Source organism: Solanum pennellii, chromosome 11 (genome assembly GCF_001406875.1).
Source record: "Solanum pennellii chromosome 11, SPENNV200".
Classification (NCBI taxonomy): Eukaryota; Viridiplantae; Streptophyta; class Magnoliopsida; order Solanales; family Solanaceae; genus Solanum; species Solanum pennellii.
In genome coordinates this window covers 63,237,107-63,259,039 of record NC_028647.1, presented here as the reverse complement: position 1 = coordinate 63,259,039, position 21,933 = coordinate 63,237,107, and the positions used below count along the sequence as shown (strand labels likewise).

The window sequence follows — 21,933 nt, the reverse complement described above, 5'->3', positions numbered from 1 at the left end:
AAATATTAAATTGATTTAACCTAAAAAAATAATCTATAGTCTATTTATTTTATTTTTTAAAAAAAATGGTCTATCTTATTATATAATTTTATAAAAAAGGTATAGTAACGGTCATAAATGGTGCTAGAAGTCTTATTTGGCGGAGAAGACTTGGAATTTAAAATAAAAAATCGATGTTTATCGATCGAGCAATTTTTTTTATTCTTTTAAATTATATTCATATATTATATGCAAATACTTAAAATTTAGCGCCGAATTGGCTTTAAACGCGACGAATCGTCTCAAAAACACAATAAAAAAGCGGCGAATCGTCTTGAAAACAGCGCAGAATCCTTAAAATTTTATTACCTTTTAAACTATATAAAATAAAAATTTTATCCATTAGGGGTTAATTCCTAAAGATTTGTGTCTGAGAACTGAGAGTGTATTTTAATTTATAATAACAATAATAAATCTAGCGTATATTATATGAAAAATCTAGAAAAAGTAGAGTATATATAAATTTTAATCTTATCGAAGTATCTCCAAGTAACAACTTATTTTAACAATTGTTATTTATTGTATTGTGTCATTTTTTAAATGTATTTTGATTGTTAGTTAATTTTGTTATATCGTATTGTTAAAATAGTTGTCATGTAATGATGAAACTTTACGCAAAAATTAATTTGATATGATCGAATCATTGTTTTTTTTTCTTTTACCATTTATATTCTATTCTTTTCCTTTTATAATTAATAACTCTACCGTTTGCTCTACTTTGTTAAGTTCAAACAATTTATTGCAAAGATTAAATATTTATACTAAAGAAACACCTTTAAGTTTATTTAAAAAATATATTACGATAATTATGAATTCAGAATTTTAAATTTATTGTTCTGTAGATTTAATTAGGACATAAAAGTGGATTATTTTTTTTTTCAAACATGTGTTCTTTGCTTTAATGTATGCCAAATAATTGGAATTTGTACTTCCAAAATTCACTGTTGAAAAATCATACTGATTAAAATATTTTCCACAATTCAAACACTAAAAGTATAAATAATGGGACCATAAAATAAAAAAAAAAGTGCAGTATACAAATCTACCATGATTAACAAATTTTTTATTTCACATTTGGACAATCATACTTTTTAATTTTGAAAATTTAAAATAATTCTTTGTAGGGACATTTTACCAATATTAATTGTTTTTAAAATAACCAGTTTACATGTTGTTTGTTTTTAGATAAATATTATTAAGCTAAATTATTTTATATCCATAAATCTGTTCAATTGCCCACGTTTGTGTCATATAAAAATAATTTTAAGATGATCTCACTTCGTAATTAAAAATTATATAAACTGAATTTATAATATTGTGGATTTCATAGTGTAAATCTGAATTAATTAGATGTAAAGTAAGTATTTCAGAAAAAGGACCAGAGTTAACTTTTATAGGGAGCGTTTTATCCTTTAAATTAGATCTTTTTAGCGAAATTCGAGATTACTTGATTTCTAAAGTAAATACCTGAATGGTTGAAAATGGAAAACTTTTTTGTGCGATTTCATATTAGTCGATGAAACCCTAAATTAAATTTGTCAAACGGATACCATACATATAGCTTTGTAAATAGTGGGGAGTGTTTTAATTTTACGTAGAATTTTTTGATACAAATTTAAATTAATCGAATCTCAAATTAAGTATCAGATGAGTTTTTTTTTTTTTATAAAAAAAATATATATATAAATTGTGTTGTGACATTAGTGCTAAACAAGTCTCTTTCCAGCTGCCAATTTCATACATATATAAAACAATTTTTGAAATATTTGGTTCTGATTAATTTTCTACAATGATAGTTATATTTTATTATTTAAAAAAATTCTTTAAACAACTATTTGGTTCTTTTTTTCCCTATAATTATAATTTATAGGTATGTTTTAAGTTGACTTTCAATGAATGCTAGTTGTAATATATGATCTGTTTTTCATTTTTGAATAGTTCATATAAAAAAACAAAAATAATAAAAGATCAATAATTAGGACATTGAAAATCAAACATTTTAAGTCAAAATTGGGAGCTTGATTTGTTTGACTGAAATTGTCTATAGATAAACTTAAAAGACGATTTATATTTAATTTGCAGATAAAGAGAGGTACTTCGAACATTTTATTTTAAAAAAAAATTATATTATTTATGTAAAATTTATATGGTGTATAAATGTTAAAGTTATTTTTCATACATATATATTAAATTTTGAACATTTTTAATGAAATTTTTGACTCGTTACAGCAGATAAAGTTATATAAGGGAAAGAAGAAATAATGGAAATCAGTATTAAGATTATTTTTTTGAAAATGATTAACATATATTATCCTCACAAATCAATTTGTAAGCTTTGATCTTTGCCTCGATCCATAGTTGATAGAGCAAATTCTCTTATATTAGTTAGTGATAAATCAATTAAATTATCAATTTTCTTTCGATAAGATGTTAGTCCGATATTATATTTTAAAATTAAATTATAATTTTTTTTCTAATTTATTTTATTTTACTGAGATAAAAAGATAGTTTCAACGTAATATATATTTTATATCTACAAAATAGACTAGTAACATTGCAAAATGGTGAAAAACATGTTCTTATCTTTAATAAAATAAAAAAAAACAAGTAGAAAAATATATATTCGAAAAAAATAAAGTAACGGTGGGTCAAGCCGAATTTAATTACTTTTTGATTTTATATTTTATATTATTCACATGATGAAATGATTTATGCATGTTAAAGCAAAGGGGCAAAAAGTGTGAGAATATGGAAAATTGGTTATGAATTTAATTTAATAATTATATTAGTATGTTTTGTTTATAAATATTTAATTATAAATTTAGTTGTTATTATTATAATTTTAAATCTGAAATCGCTTATAAATTCAAAATTTTGAAATTATCTCTCACTAAAATGACCATAAAATATTATCATGATAATGTGATAATTATGTTTTATTTTTTATCAGAATCTTCGATTTAATTTGAGCCTCAAGAATATAATTACTTTGGACAACGCGTTTCAAATTATCTCCAAAATAAATTTTAAATTAAAAAGATTCTCCGGAATACAGTTAGCATTTTCTAGTAATAAAGTCACAAAAATATTCAAGAAATCTTGAATAATAAATATTGAATCTATTACTAATTTTTTCGATATCAATTTAAAATAATCAATCTAATACGAAATAATCTACTTAAAGTTAATTCAAATTAAACAAGCATACAATTCACTTGGTATATATATATGAAATGCTAAGCAAATTCAATTTATCATTTCAATTTCAGAAGAAAAAAAAATTCAAAAAATATATCAAACACTCCATTAATTATTTTTACTTTTTTTTATCTTCACATGTCGACTATGATTTATCTTCCATGTGGCAAATATTAAAAAAAAGTCAACAAAAATGTGAGATTTTCATATCTATTTTTCAAATTATTTAATTTTTATCGTGGGGATTTAATTGCCACAACCTCCTTAGTCCTATTCAACCTTTGACTACTAAAACCAAATTTAAAATTAAAAAAAAATACTACCAACAATAATACTATAGTTTTTTTTTAATAATTAAATATCATCTAGAATTTTCTTAGTCTTCATTCTTCCTTCTCATTCAAACTTTCATACACTATATTAGCCACTTTATCATATACCAAAAAATGAAAAAAATAAATAATTGAACATATCTTATTTCTCTCTTTTCATATTATATATATAGACTTAGGTTCTTGATTTTATTTTTGTATCTAAAGAAAAGAAAAAGGTTATATGGAAGAACTAGATATACCACAATATTTTTTATGTCCTATATCATTACAAATTATGAAAGATCCGGTAACGACGGTCACGGGGATCACGTACGATCGTGAAAGTATCGAGATGTGGTTGTACACGGCGGAGGAAGAGGTGGTGACCGCCACGTGCCCGGTGACAAAGCAATATTTGCCTAAAGACGTCGAGTTGTTGACTCCAAATCATATGCTCAGACGGTTAATTCAAGCATGGTGCATAGTCAACGCGGAAAGAGGTGTTGACCGGATTCCAACGCCAAAATATCCGATGGATAAATCGAATATACTTCGATTAATTCGCCAGGTAAATAATAGTAATAATAATAGTAATAATGATCAACAAGTTTGTGTTAATGCTTTAAGGAAAATGGATGATTTAGTTAGTGAAAATGAGAAAAATATAAAGTGCATGGAGGAAGTTGGTGCAATTAAGGCTATTATTGGTTTTATTCTGAAAAGTTACAAAATTGGGAAATTATTAATTCCTGGCCTTGAAGAAGCTTTAAGGATTTTTCATTCAATTTGGAATCCATCACATGAAGATCACAAGAATCATGTGAAGGATAATCATGATTTAGTCAAAGCTATTTTATGGATTTTAAGAAACGAAACGAAAAACAGCTGTCACGATAACGTCGTCACAGGACGTGCAATGCTGGTCTTGAAGGACGTGATAGAGGCCTCAACTTCAAATCTTCTATCAGGACTGGACTCAGAATTCTTCCAGGAGACAGTGCACGCATTACGAAAAAACAACCAGCAAGCAACCAAAGCGGCCCTACAAGTGCTAATAGCCGTAAGTACGTGGGGACGCAACAAGCTCAAGATCATCGAATCAGGAGCTATATTCGAGCTCATAGAGCTCGAATTAACCAACCCTGAGAAAAGGGTTAGTGAATTAGGGTTTTGTCTATTGGCTAATTTGTGTGTTTTGGCTGATGGAAGGGCAAAATTTTTGGAGCATGCAGCTGGAATTGCATTGGTAACAAAGAGGACATTGAGAATTAGTGCAAGTATAGATGATAATGCAATACAAATATTTGGTTTAATTTGTAAATTTTCAGCCACAAAAGAAGTTTTATTGGAGATGTTGAGAGTTGGGGGTGTGTCAAAAATTTGTATGGTAATGCAAGCAAATTGTGAAATTCATTTGAAGAAAAAAGCAAGAGAGATATTAAGATCACATTCACATATTTGGTGTAATTCACCATGTATACAAATTTTATCTTTTGACAAAACAATAGAATAGAATAATAGTATAATTATAGCAATATAAATCATTTTTTATGATTGTAAAACAAACAATCAAAATTGTATACATAGAGAGTTTGGAAATCACAATGATATTTGTAAAGTACTTGCTAGTTATTTTTTTAAGCATCCGATGTATGATATTTATTTTGAAATCTGCTTAATTTGATCATTTCATGCTTTCAGATAAAACACTTTTTATCAGTTAAAATAATATTATAATCGAATATTTAATTAAAAATATAAAAATATTTAATTACTGATCGAGTTTGGAAGAAAATATTACGAAAATGTTTCAAAGTAAGTGTTCCATAGATATGATATTGGTAAGAATATCTTAGATATATAATTGTTTTAAATATAAGAAATATTTATTAAATATGAATGATATACTTGATTACGTATCGTATTTATTAATCGCATAGTAAATGTGATTTTTGCTAAAATAAAAGGGATAATGTACAAGTATCCTCTTAGGGCCCGTTTGGATGGGCTTAATAAAAGCAGCTTTAAAAAAGTACTTTTGAAAGTGCTGAAACTTATTTTTAAAATAAGCAGTTATGCGTTTGGATAAAAGTGCTGAAGTTGCTATGCCGAACGTGAAAAGGGAAAAATGAAAGAAAGAGATGTTAGGGTTATGTGGGTAATTTGGAGATTGTATAAAAATATTAAGGGCAAAAAGATAAAAATGTGGTCAACTTAAAACAGCTTATAAGCTAAAAAAAAAAAAAGCACCCCTACCCCAGCTTTTAACTTTTGGCTTAAAATAAGTTTTTTTTAACTTAAAATAAGTTATTTTGAGTATTGCCAAACAGCTAAATAAGTCAAAAACCAGCTTTTAAGTCAGTTTGACCAACTTTTAAGCTGAACCAAACAGGCTCTTAGACTATGACTGAAATCCTAAAAACATACTTTAACTAAATTAAGGTCCTATTATCCCCTGAACTTATTTTTTTTGTAATTTTATGCACCTTTTTGGCTCACGTGCTATCCAAATATCTCCCACGTGCCTCAATTGGGTGGAGTCACGGAGTGTGTCACGTAAAACAAAAGGATATAAAATTACAAAAAAAATAAGTTAAGAGATAATAGGACCTTAGTTTAGTTTAGGTGTGTCTCTTAGATTTTGGTCATATTCTAGGGGCTAATTGTGCAATTTCTCAAAATAGTACTTGTTTTAAAATAAAAGTTTCTATATTTGCAATTTTCACCCTATACTTTGCTAAAATAGCAAAATCAACCCACTTCAATTTTTTTTCCTCTCTCCTTGTAGTTGTCATCTTCTTCCTTAAACAAAAAATTTCCGATCTTTTTTTGCTTATTTTCTGCAAATATATCTAACTATTAACCCTTCAATTCTCAGCAAGATAGGTCAACGAACAACATATTTAGTGGGTTTTCAATAAGCTCAAGATTTTATTGGTCGAGTTTTATCCATGGCGGATACTGGAAAAGGAACAATTCTTCAATTTGCACCTTTTCAGAGTTTTGTAGATGAAGGGTTTTGGCATAAATTATCTTCTTTAAAGCTTAATAAATTGCGTCTTGATGAATCCCCAATTCCAATTACTGGTATAATAGTAAACCCCTTTTACTTCGTTTTTGGTAAATTGTTGGCTATTTGTTTGTTATGGTAAATTACATAGATTTTGTGATTTTTTTGAATTGTGTTTGATATTTAAAAGTAACCCTTTTTGTTAAAATCGATAATTTTGTGTTTTTTTGGGGTTTATTTGATTGTGATTGTTTACTGTATTGAGCTCTCCTTTTTTGCAGCTTTTTGGGGATTAATGGATTGTTCTTGCTATTTATACGTTACCCTTTTGTTGGGATTCAACAATGTAGATCTTTGTTTATGATTTTTTATTACTTTTTAGTGTTTACCCTTTTCTTAGAATCAGTAAGTGTTTATGTTTCAGTTTATCTCGTTGTGATTTTCATTGTTTTGCGCTCTTTCTTCTTCTTTTGTCCCCCATAATTGGATTAGTGTGTTTCCTACTACCTTTTTTAGAAATAAAATTTTTATCTTTTTGGGTTTTATTTCACAGTCTTTGTTTTGGGGTGAGATTTAGAGTTTTTGAATGTTATCTAGTAGTATATTTATTGTTTTGGTATGATGATAACGTGAGTTGAGCTTAAACGGGGAAGCATGGTCAGTGAGGACTTGTATAGGCTGTTCCCGACTCATTTAGGACTGAGGTGTAGTAGTTGTTGGTGGTGTATGAAACGTTTGCATTATTGTTGGGACTGAAATTGTAGCCTTTTGGGGCTTATAGCGTAATAGAGTTACTGAATTTTATCCGATTTTATGAACGATTGCCTTTTTGATGGAATTGCAATTTTAGCCTTTGGGGTTTAGTGTTTGTTCCTGCTGGACTGAATTGTTTTTGTGCAGGCTTTTATGCACCTTGCTCGCATCCTCAAGTATCAAATCACTTGACTCTCCTGGCTGAATCTTTGCCTGCTGATTCTGATGAAGAACCATCGTCTCTTCTAGCTAGTCAGGGGAATAGAAATAGGTGTCCTGTCCCTGGCATTCTTCTCAACACAAACACGTTAGAAAGTTTCTATGCGCTTGATAAGCAGAGCCTACTTAAGGCAGAAGCCAAGAAGGTATAGTAAACCATTTTTTTCTCAAAAAATTGCAACTTATATGTTGAGCTATATCTGCTAACACTTGGATAGTTTAATCTTTGGCCATAGAGTAAGAAAAAAACAATAGCACATCTTGTCTTCTTCAATTTCATGAAGAAGTTATAGCTATGATGACCTTGGTAAATTCACATATTGTGTGAAAGCATAGCTATGATGACCTTGGTAAATTCACATATTGTATGAAAGCTCTGTTGCGTTATGTTATTGTGTAGCTTAATAGTATGTATCATGCATGGGAAGAGGTTGAACTTTAGTGTCATCTCACCTTGATAGTTTTGAATTGCTATTGCGAATCAGATATGGGATGACATTTACTCAGGCAAAGTTGAGGAGGACAGTTCCGTGCTCTTAAGATTCCTAGTTATATCATTTGCAGACTTGAAAAAGTGGAGCTTTCATTATTGGTTTGCGTTCCCTGCTTTGGTGCTTGATCCTCCTGCAACTCTAGTTAATTTGAAACCAGCTTCCCAGTGCTTCACTTCTGTAGAGGTTCTTTTCTCTCAAATGATCTGTTACTTCATTCATTCACATTTTAGATGTAATTATCTCAAATTGGTTGTAATGGTGAACAGGCTGAATCTGTGTCTAGTGCTTGTAATGAGTGGCGTAGCAAGAGCTCCACAGCAGGTGAAAAGTTAACTATCACATAATCCTTATAGGTCCCAAGTTTTGACATTTCTTTTTTCGGGGACCTGAAACATTTGTTGAATGCAGATATACCATTCTTTTTGGTGTCTATTGGTTCAAATTCAGTTGCTACTCTCAGGCATCTAAGGGAGTTGGAAACCTGCCAAAATAATGGTCAAAGGGTTCGTCTGTTTTCTCTTGATGTTGTTTGGAATCTTAACTAGTATAAAGGCTGTATAGTTTCCTTGTAATCTCTTCATATGTGTGATATTTACGGTACAGCAGTGTCTTTGACATAGTTTTACTGTTTACAATTAACAGATTCTTTTTGGTTTTTATGACCCTTGTCATCTTCCACATAATCCTGGATGGCCACTTCGCAATTATCTTGCCTATATCTGTTCAAGGTGGGGCCTTGGAAAGATTCACTTTTTCTGCTACCGCGAAAACCGTGGTTTTGCAGATCTTGGATTGTCCCTTGTTGGAGAAGCTGAAATATCTCTTTCACAAGGTAGATCTATTGGTAATAGGTTTTGGTTTCTGATTTATGATTTCCTTTATAAATGGTGAAAGTCATATCTTCTACATCACCCTAATGAATTTGTTTAGGAGGGAGGAATCATCAGAACATGCCCAATGTTGTGGGATGGGAATTAAATAAAGGGAAGAAGGGTTTGAGATGCATCAGCCTCGCTAAAACTATGGATCCGACGAGGTATGCATAAACATCTACTGCTGTATTCTATGAATATTTTAATGGTCATTATAGGTATCACTGTCATATTTTACCAGGTTAGCTGTATCAGCTGCTGATTTGAACTTGAAACTAATGAGGTGGCGGACATTGCCGTTATTGAATCTAGAAATGTTGGCTTCCACAAGATGTCTCCTTCTGGGAGCAGGTACCCTCGGATGCCAAGTTGCTCGAATGCTTATGGTAAGTGCTCAAGAAAATGGGAAAAAAATAGAAGCAATAATTGTGTAAAAAAAAATTTAATAGTGCTTATTAGACTTTTTAAATTTTGTAGGCATGGGGTGTCCGAAAGATTACATTGGTTGACAGTGGTAAGGTCTCAATGTCTAATCCAATAAGGCAGTCTCTTTATGCGCTTGATGACTGTTTAAATGGTGGCAAATTTAAGGCCGTTGCAGCAGTTGAAAGTCTCAAGCGAATATTTCCAGCAGTGGTATTGATCCATTATTAAGACCTCAAAGAATCAAAACAAAATAATTTAAGATGTAGAGAAAAGGTAAATTCATTTGCCGATGCACCTTAATTTCTTGACAGGAAGCAGAAGGAGTTGTGATGGCTATTCCGATGCCTGGACATCCAGTGTCTAGCCAAGAAGAAAGTAATATACTTCAGGACTGCAGACATTTGAGTGATTTGATCAACTCACATGATGCAATCTTTCTATTAACTGATACACGGGAAAGTCGGTGGCTTCCTAGTCTACTTTGTGCTAGTGCTAACAAGGTTTTCCTCCTTTATTTCTCTTGTGAATTTTCCTTTGAAATTTTGTTTACTTTTCCGAGACTAGTATGTTGCATGTGATGTTGAATTCACTAGAGTCAGCTGAACTCTTCCTGATTATTACACGTCTTTTGTTTCTCTCTGCAGATCACTATTACTGCAGCCTTAGGTTTCGATAGCTTTCTAGTGATGCGTCATGGAGCAGGCCCTTTGGATGCTCTACAAAACTCACAAGCTGAAACTTCGAATAATGTCTCTGCCATTATGGAGAATCTCTCCCTTTCGAACCAAAATGAGTCAGTGCGATTGGGATGTTACTTCTGCAATGATGTGGTTGCACCAATTGATGTAAGATTCTTGTGAAAGTGATAGTAATTGTTCGATTGCAATATCTGCAAATATGAATCATTTTTTGTTCTGTGGTGCAGTCAACGGGTAACCGTACCCTGGACCAACAATGTACAGTTACTCGTCCTGGGCTGGCTCCTATTGCATCAGCCCTTGCTGTTGAACTTTTGGTTGGAGTCTTGCATCATCCTTCTGGGTAAATCCTTAACTATTTTGTGATATACATGCAAATTATGTTGTATCCTGACATTTTAAGCATTTCTTTTTTAACTACATTTGCAGAATATGTGCCAAAGCTGAGTTTGCAAACTCTAATGATAACGGCAGCACTGAACAACCTCTTGGCATTCTACCTCATCAGATTCGGGGCTCCATATCTCAGTTTTCTCAGATGACACTTGTCGGTCATGCTTCAACTTGTTGCACTGCTTGTTGTAGCACGGTAAGTTAAAATGTTTTAAGGCAATTCCATCCTGAACTATTACTATACTGTACAATTTGATGTCATTTTCTTGCTTAACCCGTAGCCTCCGCCTATATGTTTGAGTCATGTGACCATTCATTCATTTATGGTCGTTGCACCACACAATGTAACACCTTTAACTAACTTCGATTAGAATATGCCTATCATTAAAAAAGAAACACTTTAGATTAAGTAACGCCCAACTATGTTGGCGTTTGACTTTGGAGCAACACAAAGTTGTTTCCAGGTGACTGATAAGTCAAGGGTTTGATCCGTGGAATTAGCCACTGATACTTCAATAGGCTGCTTGCACTACACCTCCTTGAGGGTGTAAGCCTCTCCCAGACCCTACGTGAACTGGGATGTTTCGTGCATCCAACTGCCCTTTTTATGTTGTCGTTGGACTCTCAGTTTTCCCTGGTATCTTTTCCAAACTTGACTATCGAAAGCATCATAACTTGACAAATATACATGAAAATCCTTATTGCTCAGGTTGTATCAGAATATCGAACGAAAGGGATGGACTTCATACTTCAAGCTATCAATCATCCTACATATCTGGAGGATCTAACTGGACTAACAGAACTCATGAAATCAGCAGGATCTTACACGCTTGACTGGGATAACGATAGTGAAAATGATGACAACGACGATGATGATGACTGTGTAGAAATATAACCTTGCTGTAACATAACTACATTCATTCTTTTACAATCAATCTGATTGTCTGTGTTTCACCTGACCGGATTTTCATAACTGCACTGATTAGGTACCACTATGTTCTGCTATGAGAACTCAAAAACTTTAGATAGTTTCTACATGTAAATTTCTGTTAGAAAATATGGCATTCTGTTTTAGTTATTAACAAGTCTGGTGTTCTCGTTATCGCATTATTTTGTTGTTGTTACAGTCTTCTTTCTCTAGTGCTTTTCTTTATCTCTTTTCTTATGTATCTTCTTTGATTTGCGTTACCTGTGTCAGGTTTTATCGGAAATAGTCTCTCTACGGGAAGTAGGGATATTAGAAAATACCCTACATGTATTTTAATTTTGTATATCTTGGAAAATATAATTCAATTTTCCAACTAACTACATCTGTGTCAGTATGGCAACTGTATGAAAAGTCTACTTCTTCAATTAAATAATTTTTATATACTATATAATGATATATATATATAATGACCATCAATAATATTACTATTTTTTTCTCTCAATAAAATACTTTTTATTTACGATACTATTAAATAAGGTTTTGACTATATTAATTTGTTAAAGTCAAATTCTTTTTTTAAAAAAAATTGAAAGTCTTTTGTGAAAACGAAATCACTCAATTATCAAAAGAAATATTGACCAAGCAATAATGTTTTTGCCATCCGAGATGGATTTAACCTTTTGGCTACGGATCGTAGGCGGAGTCAGAATTAAGAGTTTTAGGGTTTTAAATTTCCATTTAAAATCGTTGATTAATTTTGTTAGAGTTCACATATTAATATACATATATATATTTAATTAATTTTCTTACACAAATATCGAGTCTAAGAAAAAGCTACTAGATTTGTCTGAAATCACGAACACTATGAATTTAATATTAAGAAATTTTGAATCTACATATATACTCTCCGTTCTCTGAAAGTAGAAGTGTCAAATTAACGAGTCAAGCAATTTTGAGATGAATTATAATGTATCAAGCAATAAAGAAGTTGAATCATAATCTGCTTATTATTTAAATAAATTGATAAATTATATTTTTATGAGCTAAATTTTATACGTAAAATAGCATTTACTAATCACTTTTTAATCCCAAGTCTTTAATAAAAATAATTATTACCCTTTAATTCTCAACTCTGTGGAAGCTAAAACTTCAAGATAATGTATTATTTTTCAATTATTATAAATGTAAAAAATGATTTATTTATTTATTCGATTTGTCTCATAAATGTTTCCTCAATTATTATATTAAAAGTGTGTGTACCCATAATGTATTGGGTAGGTGTGTAAGCTTTGGACAGATCAAATACAGCTCAAAGACAGACAAGTATTTTTAGAACAATATTATTAATATTAGTCTGACTTGACACGCCTCTTAAAAAAATTTATTTAAAAATATTTTTTGAAATTTTAAATTTATGTATTTTAAAATTTTAAAAATGAAACATCTAATTTTAAATATATATATATGTCAAGTAAAATAAAAGAGAGAAAGTATATGACTTCGGCCTATAAAAATTCAAACTCGAATATTAGTACTCTCTATTCAATGATTCTAAATTTATAAAATTCAAATCATAAATATTCTAATACTAAATACTTGTAAGAAGGCCAAGAAAACTAACTACATAAATTAGTTTGTTTTTTTTTTTTGTTTATTCATATGCTTATTGCTTTATCACTCTAAACATATGTATCTCGATAGATAAATACCACAACCTCTGAATCCCAGTAAACTATATATATACACGAAAAGAAAAAAAAACAAAATAAAATCTTTAACACTACTAAAATAACAAGAAATCAGCTACAAACATCGTCGTTGCTAATCAAAAATAGTTCATAGCTGATAAAATTTTCTTTTTTTTTAATGATAATTTTACTCTAGATTTTTGTTATTTAACGATAGAAGTTGTCTGTGCCTCAAGGATAAGAAGAGAGCAAATGAGGAGGAATACAAGAAGAATCTCTCCAAACCCTAGAATGTAACCTTAGGATTTCCTTAGTTTTCTCTTTAGTCTTTGGACTAACATCCACTTGAAGAACCAAACACAACTTTGACACAACTCCCACTTGCAACATCTCTTGAAGAACTTTAGTACTATAACAAGTTGCTAAAAATCTTGAGATTGAATAAAGGATCCTCACTCCCCTATCACTTGCCAAATGTGAAACCCTAAGAATTTTCTTAGAAACAATGGCTATACCTCCACCATGTCTCAACAACTCCGACCTCCCATCAGCACAGGTACACAGATGATCTAAAGCCGTTAGTATCAATTCACAAACCCTTCTTTCATTTGTGTCAAGAAGAAGTTCAATTAGGGCAAATACAGCTCCATTTTCAATTGCTTTTATTCTATTTCTTCCCCATGGACATAATTCAACTAGGAGCTTAAGTGCTAGTTTTGTTGCTTGTTGAGAGATTTTGTCATTTAATATACAGACTATACCCTTGATATACACTGGTTGTATACCAATTAATTGAGCTGGATCAGCCACATTGAGGGTTGATCTCAATAGGGCTATCGCGTTTGTTCGCGATTGAATATGACCATTATTCAAGAATTGAAGTAAAGAATCCAAGAATTGATTATCATTACGCGAGTTGATCAACTTTTTCAACTCAGTATCAGAAGGGTTTAGATGAAAAAGAATATTCAAAGCTTCATCACTCGCCTCTGATACCTCTGATTCTTCTTTTTTCTTCATCATAATTGAGGTCAAGAAATCAACTACCCCGGCTGACTCTAGACACATTTTATTACTCTCACTTACACGCGCGATTGATTTGATCCTCCTAAGGCAATTAAACTCCATATCTGGATTTTTTTGTGCTTCGTTCAATACCCTCACAACGTGAGCCCTTTGAACCTGAGGCTTCGGGGTCGGCATCTTTTGGATACCATTTGAAGAGTTCAACATGCACCACGATTGGATCAAACGACGTAGATTATGATTTGGAGTAAGATCTTTGAATTTTAGGTCTTGATTTGTGACAGGACAAGTTGTGTGTTTGCATGAGAATAACCATTTTTCTATATTTTGTCGATCATATGTTATTCCAGTTGATATCGTAACTGGATCTCTCATAACTTCCATTGAGATTGGACATAGAAAATAAGAAGGAATATCAATTTCCTCCATATTTTCCACTATACAATATATCAAATTTGATAGGAAAAAAGAGAAGAAAGGGTATGTATATATTGAAGATGCAAATGAAATTATTGGTTTATATATATATATAATATATATATATAATATAATAATAATGTGTGAATGTGAAGAAGTATATATATAGTAAGTGTATAGTATATAGTAATTAATAAGGGGCCATGTTTAGATGCAAGTTGATTATTAAACTATGAGAAAGTCAACAAAAGAAAATTCATAAGAGAGAGAGAGAGACAAGGAGAAAGGGGCTCTTAATAGACTTTTTAAATATTTTGGAAAAAAATAAAATTGAATTATATATAATATATTTTGCAGCCTTTTTGGTCAACAAAGATAAAATTATGCTAAAGATTACGTACATTTTGTTCAATTCAATTTGGAAGTGATCGTATCAAAAAAAATAATGTGAAATAATTATTTTTTTAATAATTTTTCATTTGATATTCATAGTTCATATTAAATCGCATATTGCAGGGTCTATTTGAAAACGACGTTTCCAACAAAATTTCTTTATACCCTAAGCTCGAACATGATACCTTTGAACTAATTTTTGACTTTATTTCAATTTATATAATAATTATTTCATTTTTTTATAATTATTTAATGTTTCTCATTTCTCAAAATAAAAGTCTCGAAAGTTACATCGATATAATTCAAATTCCACCTATATTTATCTTTTTAGTTTTACGTCAAGTATTTCTCTCTCTCTTATTATTCGTTGATAGATCTAATTAATCGACACAATATTATTAACCTCTCACTCTTTATAAATAATCTAGAACAATGATAATGGTTGTAAAATTACTAGAGGATAAAATCTAACTTATCAACACAATATTATTAGCCTCTCAAACGAAAAATGAAGATTTATAATTATCCTTTCAAAGATATAAAATAAAATCAAAACGATACAGAAAACGTCTATCGATAAAATTAATTCTTATGGCATTGACTAGCACATAGGGGGAGGACGTCGGTGTTGCCTTGTGTAGATAATGTCTACATTTTGACCAATTTTAGTACATACAATCTTTAATTAATTGTACCAAATTAATAATATACTTTATTAAGTACATTTTTTAAATTATATTTTCTTTTAATGTAACAACGTGAACACATGTTGGATACATACAGAAATCAATGGGCCAATTTGGGGTTCTTCCATATTAATTTTTCAAGGTTATAAAAATATCGATTACGTACGTAGCTCGTTTGATAGTTATTTTTATTTTTGTTGATATTAATCATTTTATTAATAGTTTCTCTATGAGATTACAAATTAAACGTTGTATTAATTTTATAACTATCTACCAAATATTAATGAAATCCGTAAAATACTCGTTTGTACCGGCTTCGAGAACCTACCTTCTATGTAGCTTATATCTAATTGTTGTGAAATATTTGATTTTAAATCAAACTATTTCTTCTACTTACCTCATGAAAAATTGGACCTATCTCATAAGTGCAAAATTAATATAAAGTTTATTATTTTTGACCATTCTAAACTATATATAGGTTTCTTGATTTGGTCCATAACAAAGTTAATGGTTCCATTCTATCTAAATTAATTTTGATGGTCCAAAGAATTGACAATTATTAATATAGAGAAAGTTTCCTTCTTAATTATTTCATAATTTTTTTAAATAGTTAATTTCTTGCTTAACTTATTGAAATATTTTATTAAGTAACGGTCAAGTAATTAGTAAAAACTTCAAGATTAAGTTTGAGGTTTTCTAAAGATATTAATGAGATAAGTAAATAATATTAGAAGTATTCTCATGGAAAATTAATTAAGTCAAAATACAAACCCTAGGTTAGAAATAAATAAATAAAAATTAGCAGCTTGTTTGAAGGGGTACCTTTGATAAACTAATAATTAAACACAACCCCTGAATGGTAAATAAAGTCAAAACACAATTTTAGAAATGACAAAATCTCGTTAGTTTAGAAGTTAATTACTTAAATATATTTTAATTTGTAATGCTACGTATCTTATCATATTTTGGTGTGTTCAGATATATTTATCTCGGATACATGGGTCAAAATTATATGTAATTTATCCTAGATATCAAATAGATTCGCATGAATTTGGAATGCATAACAAAACTCGCTTGTCTCCCTGGCTTCTCTCACATCTATCTCGCCACTCTATCACGTATATGGTACCCCAGATACATGCGGCTCACCCCATATACATAAAATACATATAGCTAGTAGCAAAAATACGTGTATAATAGTGTATTTATTTTTCAAAATATATGATAAGATACACAATATTTTGAAAATGTATATTATAATGGAGTATGTCTAATTATATAGTTTTTCCTTCCTTTAACCATCTGATTTTCGATGCTTACTAATTAATTTGGATTAACGCCGCATAAGACTTAGTTAAGAAAGAAGCGCTCGATCTCTTTTTTAAAAATTCAATACCTATTCTGAGACGTGATCAAATCAAATTTGCCCTAGAAATAGGGCTGTTCAAAATCGACCAAAACCGATAAAGAAGTTATTGGCTTACAGTATTGGGTTATTGGTTTAGCGGTTTTGATTTTTTTTGTTATCGGGTTATCGGTTCTTAACGGTTTGAAGTTTTTTGTTAACGCGCTAACCGATAACCCGATAGTAAATTAAATAATTATATTTATATTATTTTGTATATAAAGTCCTTGACTTTTCATACTTTTATTTTTGGTTGTCTCAAACATGACTTGGTTATTCTACAATGTAAAAGTGCTTTCTTTTGAACAAAATGTTGTTAGGATCGAATCCACACACACACACTTGATGAATAAAGAACACAAGAACTTTAGAGAGAGAAAGAGAAAATCCAATATTTCGTGGTAACACCCCGTGAGTAAACTTCCACGGCGGTGGGGTATATTTATATTAATAAATCAGAGTATTTTTGGTTACAGAGAATAAATGGAGAATCAATTTATATATATTAATCAGGCTCCACAACCTAACAAATGTAACTTGTGAACTCAAGTGCATGGTTTATTTGGTTTTCACCTTCTTTATAAGTGATTTTCAATTTCTTTTCTTTTGTGTCAAATCTTAACGGTTAAATCAATAACCGAACCGATAACGACCAAAAACCAATAAACCAATAACCGATAAGCCAATATTATAATGGTTTTATAACAGGTTAGCATCTATACAAACCAATAACCAATAAGCCAACCCGATAAACTTTAAAATCGAACTGAACCGACCGAAACATAGCCCTACCTAGAAATGTCCACTTAAAAAGGTAAAATACTCTCTATAGACCAGTTTTCAAACTCGAGACCTCCTAACGAGAAAAAACCTATTATTTAGGTACTAAAATACAATCAAGTAGTTGACATTGAGAAATTTACAAAATTCTTGGTTGTAATTGTAGGAGTTTGAATTTTTCAGCAAGTCTTTTGCAATTACTTGTAAATTACATATTTTGTCATTTTAAGTTGTTGTAAAATAGGGTACAACATTAATTAGACAATCAAATCAAGTTTGACTTACTCTAACTCTTAACGAACCACAAAATTCTCATGGACGTTCTCATAAAAATACAATAAAAAATATGAAATTTTCAATGAAAAAATAATCGAATATTAATTTTTTACAAAAAAGTAGTGCTCCTATAATATATAACATTTACAAATTTGAATAATTAAGTTCATTTAATTATCTAATTAAAAATCTAATAGATTCTTTTCTCTATCAACTTAACTTTTTAATAATTTTTATTATACCTTTAATTAAGAGGACTATAATACAAAAATCAACTTAATATCATAAAATGTTGTGTTCGTTAGATAATGTCACATAAAATTCAAGTTAAAGTTAGTCTTTGGCTACACAATTTCGAAATTCAGTTACAATTTTTACTCAAAACACGAAAATTAATTTTTGAATACAAGTCAAAATGAATTGAAACAAGCAAACTCCAACTCAATTCAGTGGGACTATTATTTTATTTTTGAATTTTCTGAATTTGAAAATTAATTTATTGAAAAGCTTCATTGACAACCATAAAAATGTAATGAAGATTTAAGTTCGAAGTGATTTTTTCTTCAAAAATATTATTTATCTGAATTGAGAGTTGTAATAAACAATTGAGAATATCTTTTGGAGCTTATATATCAATTATTTTGAGGGAGTTCGCTGAAGATCAGAGTTAATTTTGGTTTCAAGTTTAAATTTTAATCAAATACATACGAGCAACATACAAATGACGTAATGATATACACAAACATATCAAATACATATAAACAACATACAAAATGTTCTAACGGAGAATATAATTGTATCATGTAGACGAGTTGTATATATCATTCGAATGTGTATACAATAGAATTTTCGTAAGTAGTTATCTTGATCGATTTGTATACAATTATAAAATTGTATACAAGTTAACTTGATTCTATGCAACATAAAATTGTATAGAAATTAAAGTTAAGTTGTATATTTTGTAAAACATAATGATATATTGTTTTTCTAATAACAAATTTAAGATTTATGCGTTATTTTAGTTTATATAAAATATCTTTTTACTATTTTAAAAAAAACCTAATTTACTTATTTACATATGACATGTATTTTTAAGTGTTTGATTCTTGATACATATAATATACACTTTATATATCTTCCACATACGATTGACTTGCACAAACCGTTCGAAAACACATACATTGGATCTAGTTGGTGGCACATACAATCAACGTATTCACATACATATGTGTACATCCAATTTCAACTTTGAAAACACATACATACTATTATGAATAAAATTCGGCCTAATATCGATACGTATACGGGTGCCACATAATTAGTTATCAGGCCGAATAGAAGCACAAAATTAGAAGGCCTTCACAGAGATTGATCTGAGACTAGGGTGGGCAAAAATATCGAAAAATAGAACCGAACCGAAAAATTTTGGTTTTTCGGTGTCAGTTGTTTTGTTTTTCGGTTCGGTGTCGATTTTTTTTTTCGGAACTTTGATTTGGAGTTCGGTGCAAGGGTCCCGAAACTTCGGTGCACCGAAGAATCGAAGTTTTATTTAATAAATTTAAAAATATTTAACTTATATTACCTATATTATATATTTTTGAATTTTACTCAAAATATTTTTATTTTTAAAATGAAATAATGAATTGACTATACACTACAGTCAACACTTAACTAATTTTTACTAAAATTCCAAATCATTGAGACATTAACAATTAAAATACTAATATATAAACCCTAAGCCCCAAATTAAACTTTTGAGTTTTGAGTCGTCTTCAGTCTTCACTCTTCAAGCTTTCGCCTTTCTTCATCTTTCTCCGTTTCTCGTCGTCTTGAAGCTTCAACCGAGAGCGCCGCCGACCGCCTTCTCGTCTTCTTGTAGTCTCGTCTTAAGAGAAATGAAAGAAGAAAGTGAAAGTGTGGGGATGGAGATGAGTTAAAAGTATTTCAGAGGTGTGGGGGATGTATGGAGATGAGTTTAAAAGATTGAAATTTGAATGAGTAGTTAATCAGATGTCTGGAGGTGAACCTTTTATAATTGTATGGAAATATGACAATTGGGATGAGTATTGCAGAGGACGTATGGAACGTGGAATTGCAGATGATGAGGATTTAGGAGTGTATGGAACGTGGGTCGTGGAATGAGTATTACAGAGGATGAAACTATTAACACTTTGACAGATTGTTCTTACTTCTTAGCAGTTAGCAATATGACAATTGGCAGCCATTCAACTATCTATGCTAAGAAATCATTTGGCATGTAAAGAAAATAAAAATCATCTTATTTTTAATTAACACATGATGAAACTATTAACACTTTATTTTATTCCCTCTTTATTTTTATTCACACCGAAAAATCGATTAAAAAATATCGAAGTATACCGAACTGAATCGATCTAGTTTGGTATAAACTATGGTTCACACTTTTCTAAAATCGAATACCGAAGAACCGAATCAAAATTTGATTAAACTGAACCAATGAAGCGAACGCCCATCCCTATCTGAGACCCAAGTCCAATTAACAACTAACGAAAATGACGACAAATGAGAAATAACTGTTTATGCAAATTGTTGAGAAAACTATTTAGTCCTCTCATCCACTTTCTCTGAGTCTGTCTCTTGTCTACTTCTAATTATCTTCTATAATAATTTTCTTTGTTAAGTTTCATTTTTTGTTATAATTTTGAATTTAGTAATTATAATATGTGAATGTTTTTATTATGAAACCGAATTTGTTTCACGTAAATACATATTATGTTTCACTTAAGATTAAATATTATATATGCTCATACATTAGCCGATTACTCATTAACAACATTTTGTGGATCATCTAATTTTCTAAGTTTTGAAAAACAAATAAAATGAGCACTAAATAAAGCTATTTATTAAAAATCCCCGTTTAATTAACTAAAAGGAATATAATAGATCCTAAATCTTCGTTTAAATTATAAAATTAAGTTGATCGGACTTTAACTAAATAATTCCAATTTAGTTAAGGAAAATAATCTGACGTCCGTTGTTACACTTTCCCTATTTATTTTCCCAATTCGAAAATTTCCCCTTTTTGTTCTGTTTACAAATTTCATTCTGAGCGGGAAAATCTTCAAAGTTCTTTTTTCCAGTTTCAAAAATGGAGAACAAAGATGTCGCCGTGGAGAAAACCGACGCCGGTCCGATCGAATTACCTGCTCCTCCTGGCTGGAAGAAGAGAGTTTGTACTCTTTAATACTTTTTTCGCTGTTAAAATTTCGATTCAGCTGTTTTTGAATTAGTGATTTCTGTAATTATTCGTTGCTTAGTTGCGTGTTTGTGGTTGAAAAAAGCGGAGATGTAACTTTTGTTGCTGTTAGTGTGCGGATTTAGGTTTTCATGAGGTTTCTGATTTGGTGATTAAATTTCGATTGAGCTGTTTTTGTTGTTTTGAATTAATGATATGTTAAGTGTGTTAATTGTGATCTAGATTTGATTATGTGTGATATGTGAAGCTCTGAAACAAGTAGATGATTATGCTTTTGTTAGCTTCCTAGCTAAAACTTATGCAATTTAAGTATATTCAGTATGTGTTTCTTGTATGAACTTGAGAGAGTTCAACTTTTTGACTTTTATCTGAAAATAATTATGAGTGACGTATGGTGGAACTCGAACAAGTAGGTGTATTATGATTTAGTTAGCTTCATAGCAGAAGTTCTGTGAATAGGTGTATGCAGTTTGTTTTATCAACTTAATAGAATTAATGATTTTCATAACTCTCGGGACTGTCTCCTAGCTAATCTGGATAATTTCAAAATTAAGATGTTGTGGTTTAGTTTGTTTATTTCATCACCTCTTTTCAGTCATATAGCTTCCAGGTTATTTGTTGAAGAAGGGGTACTATTGTCACTAAATAGTTCTTTTATGTGATTGAGGGGGGGGGGGGGGAGG

The 21,933-nt window shown here is 30.2% G+C and overlaps 4 protein-coding genes across 4 annotated transcripts in view; 3 read left to right on the top strand and 1 right to left on the bottom strand.

The window, feature by feature from the left end:
* Nucleotides 1-3,705: 3,705 nt before the first annotated feature.
* Nucleotides 3,706-5,172, top strand: LOC107005160 (E3 ubiquitin-protein ligase PUB23-like). Its single transcript, XM_015203671.2, has one exon. The coding sequence runs from the start codon at nt 3,793-3,795 to the stop codon at nt 5,062-5,064; it is 1,272 nt and encodes a 423-aa protein (XP_015059157.1). The 5' UTR covers nt 3,706-3,792; the 3' UTR covers nt 5,065-5,172.
* A 1,139-nt stretch (nt 5,173-6,311) lies between these two features.
* LOC107005159 (ubiquitin-like modifier-activating enzyme atg7) lies at nt 6,312-11,526 on the top strand. Its single transcript, XM_015203670.2, has 14 exons — nt 6,312-6,638; nt 7,462-7,679; nt 8,019-8,210; nt 8,294-8,348; nt 8,436-8,530; nt 8,670-8,859; nt 8,958-9,063; nt 9,141-9,285; nt 9,377-9,535; nt 9,637-9,825; nt 9,970-10,170; nt 10,251-10,366; nt 10,453-10,612; nt 11,126-11,526. The coding sequence occupies exons 1-14, from the start codon at nt 6,503-6,505 to the stop codon at nt 11,309-11,311; spliced, it is 2,148 nt and encodes a 715-aa protein (XP_015059156.1). The 5' UTR covers nt 6,312-6,502; the 3' UTR covers nt 11,312-11,526.
* A 1,536-nt stretch (nt 11,527-13,062) lies between these two features.
* Nucleotides 13,063-14,565, bottom strand: LOC107003505 (E3 ubiquitin-protein ligase PUB23-like). The gene has a single exon (XM_015201848.2). It carries the CDS (start codon nt 14,485-14,487, stop codon nt 13,264-13,266), a length of 1,224 nt encoding a protein of 407 aa, XP_015057334.1. The 5' UTR covers nt 14,488-14,565; the 3' UTR covers nt 13,063-13,263.
* A 6,495-nt stretch (nt 14,566-21,060) lies between these two features.
* The window catches only part of LOC107003202 (methyl-CpG-binding domain-containing protein 11-like), a 3,529-nt gene continuing 2,656 nt past the window's right edge, over nt 21,061-21,933 (top strand). The window contains exon 1 of the mRNA XM_015201491.2: nt 21,061-21,223. Within this exon, the coding sequence (XP_015056977.1) occupies nt 21,143-21,223 (81 nt within the window). The 5' untranslated portion in view covers nt 21,061-21,142. The remainder of the gene's footprint in view (nt 21,224-21,933) is intronic.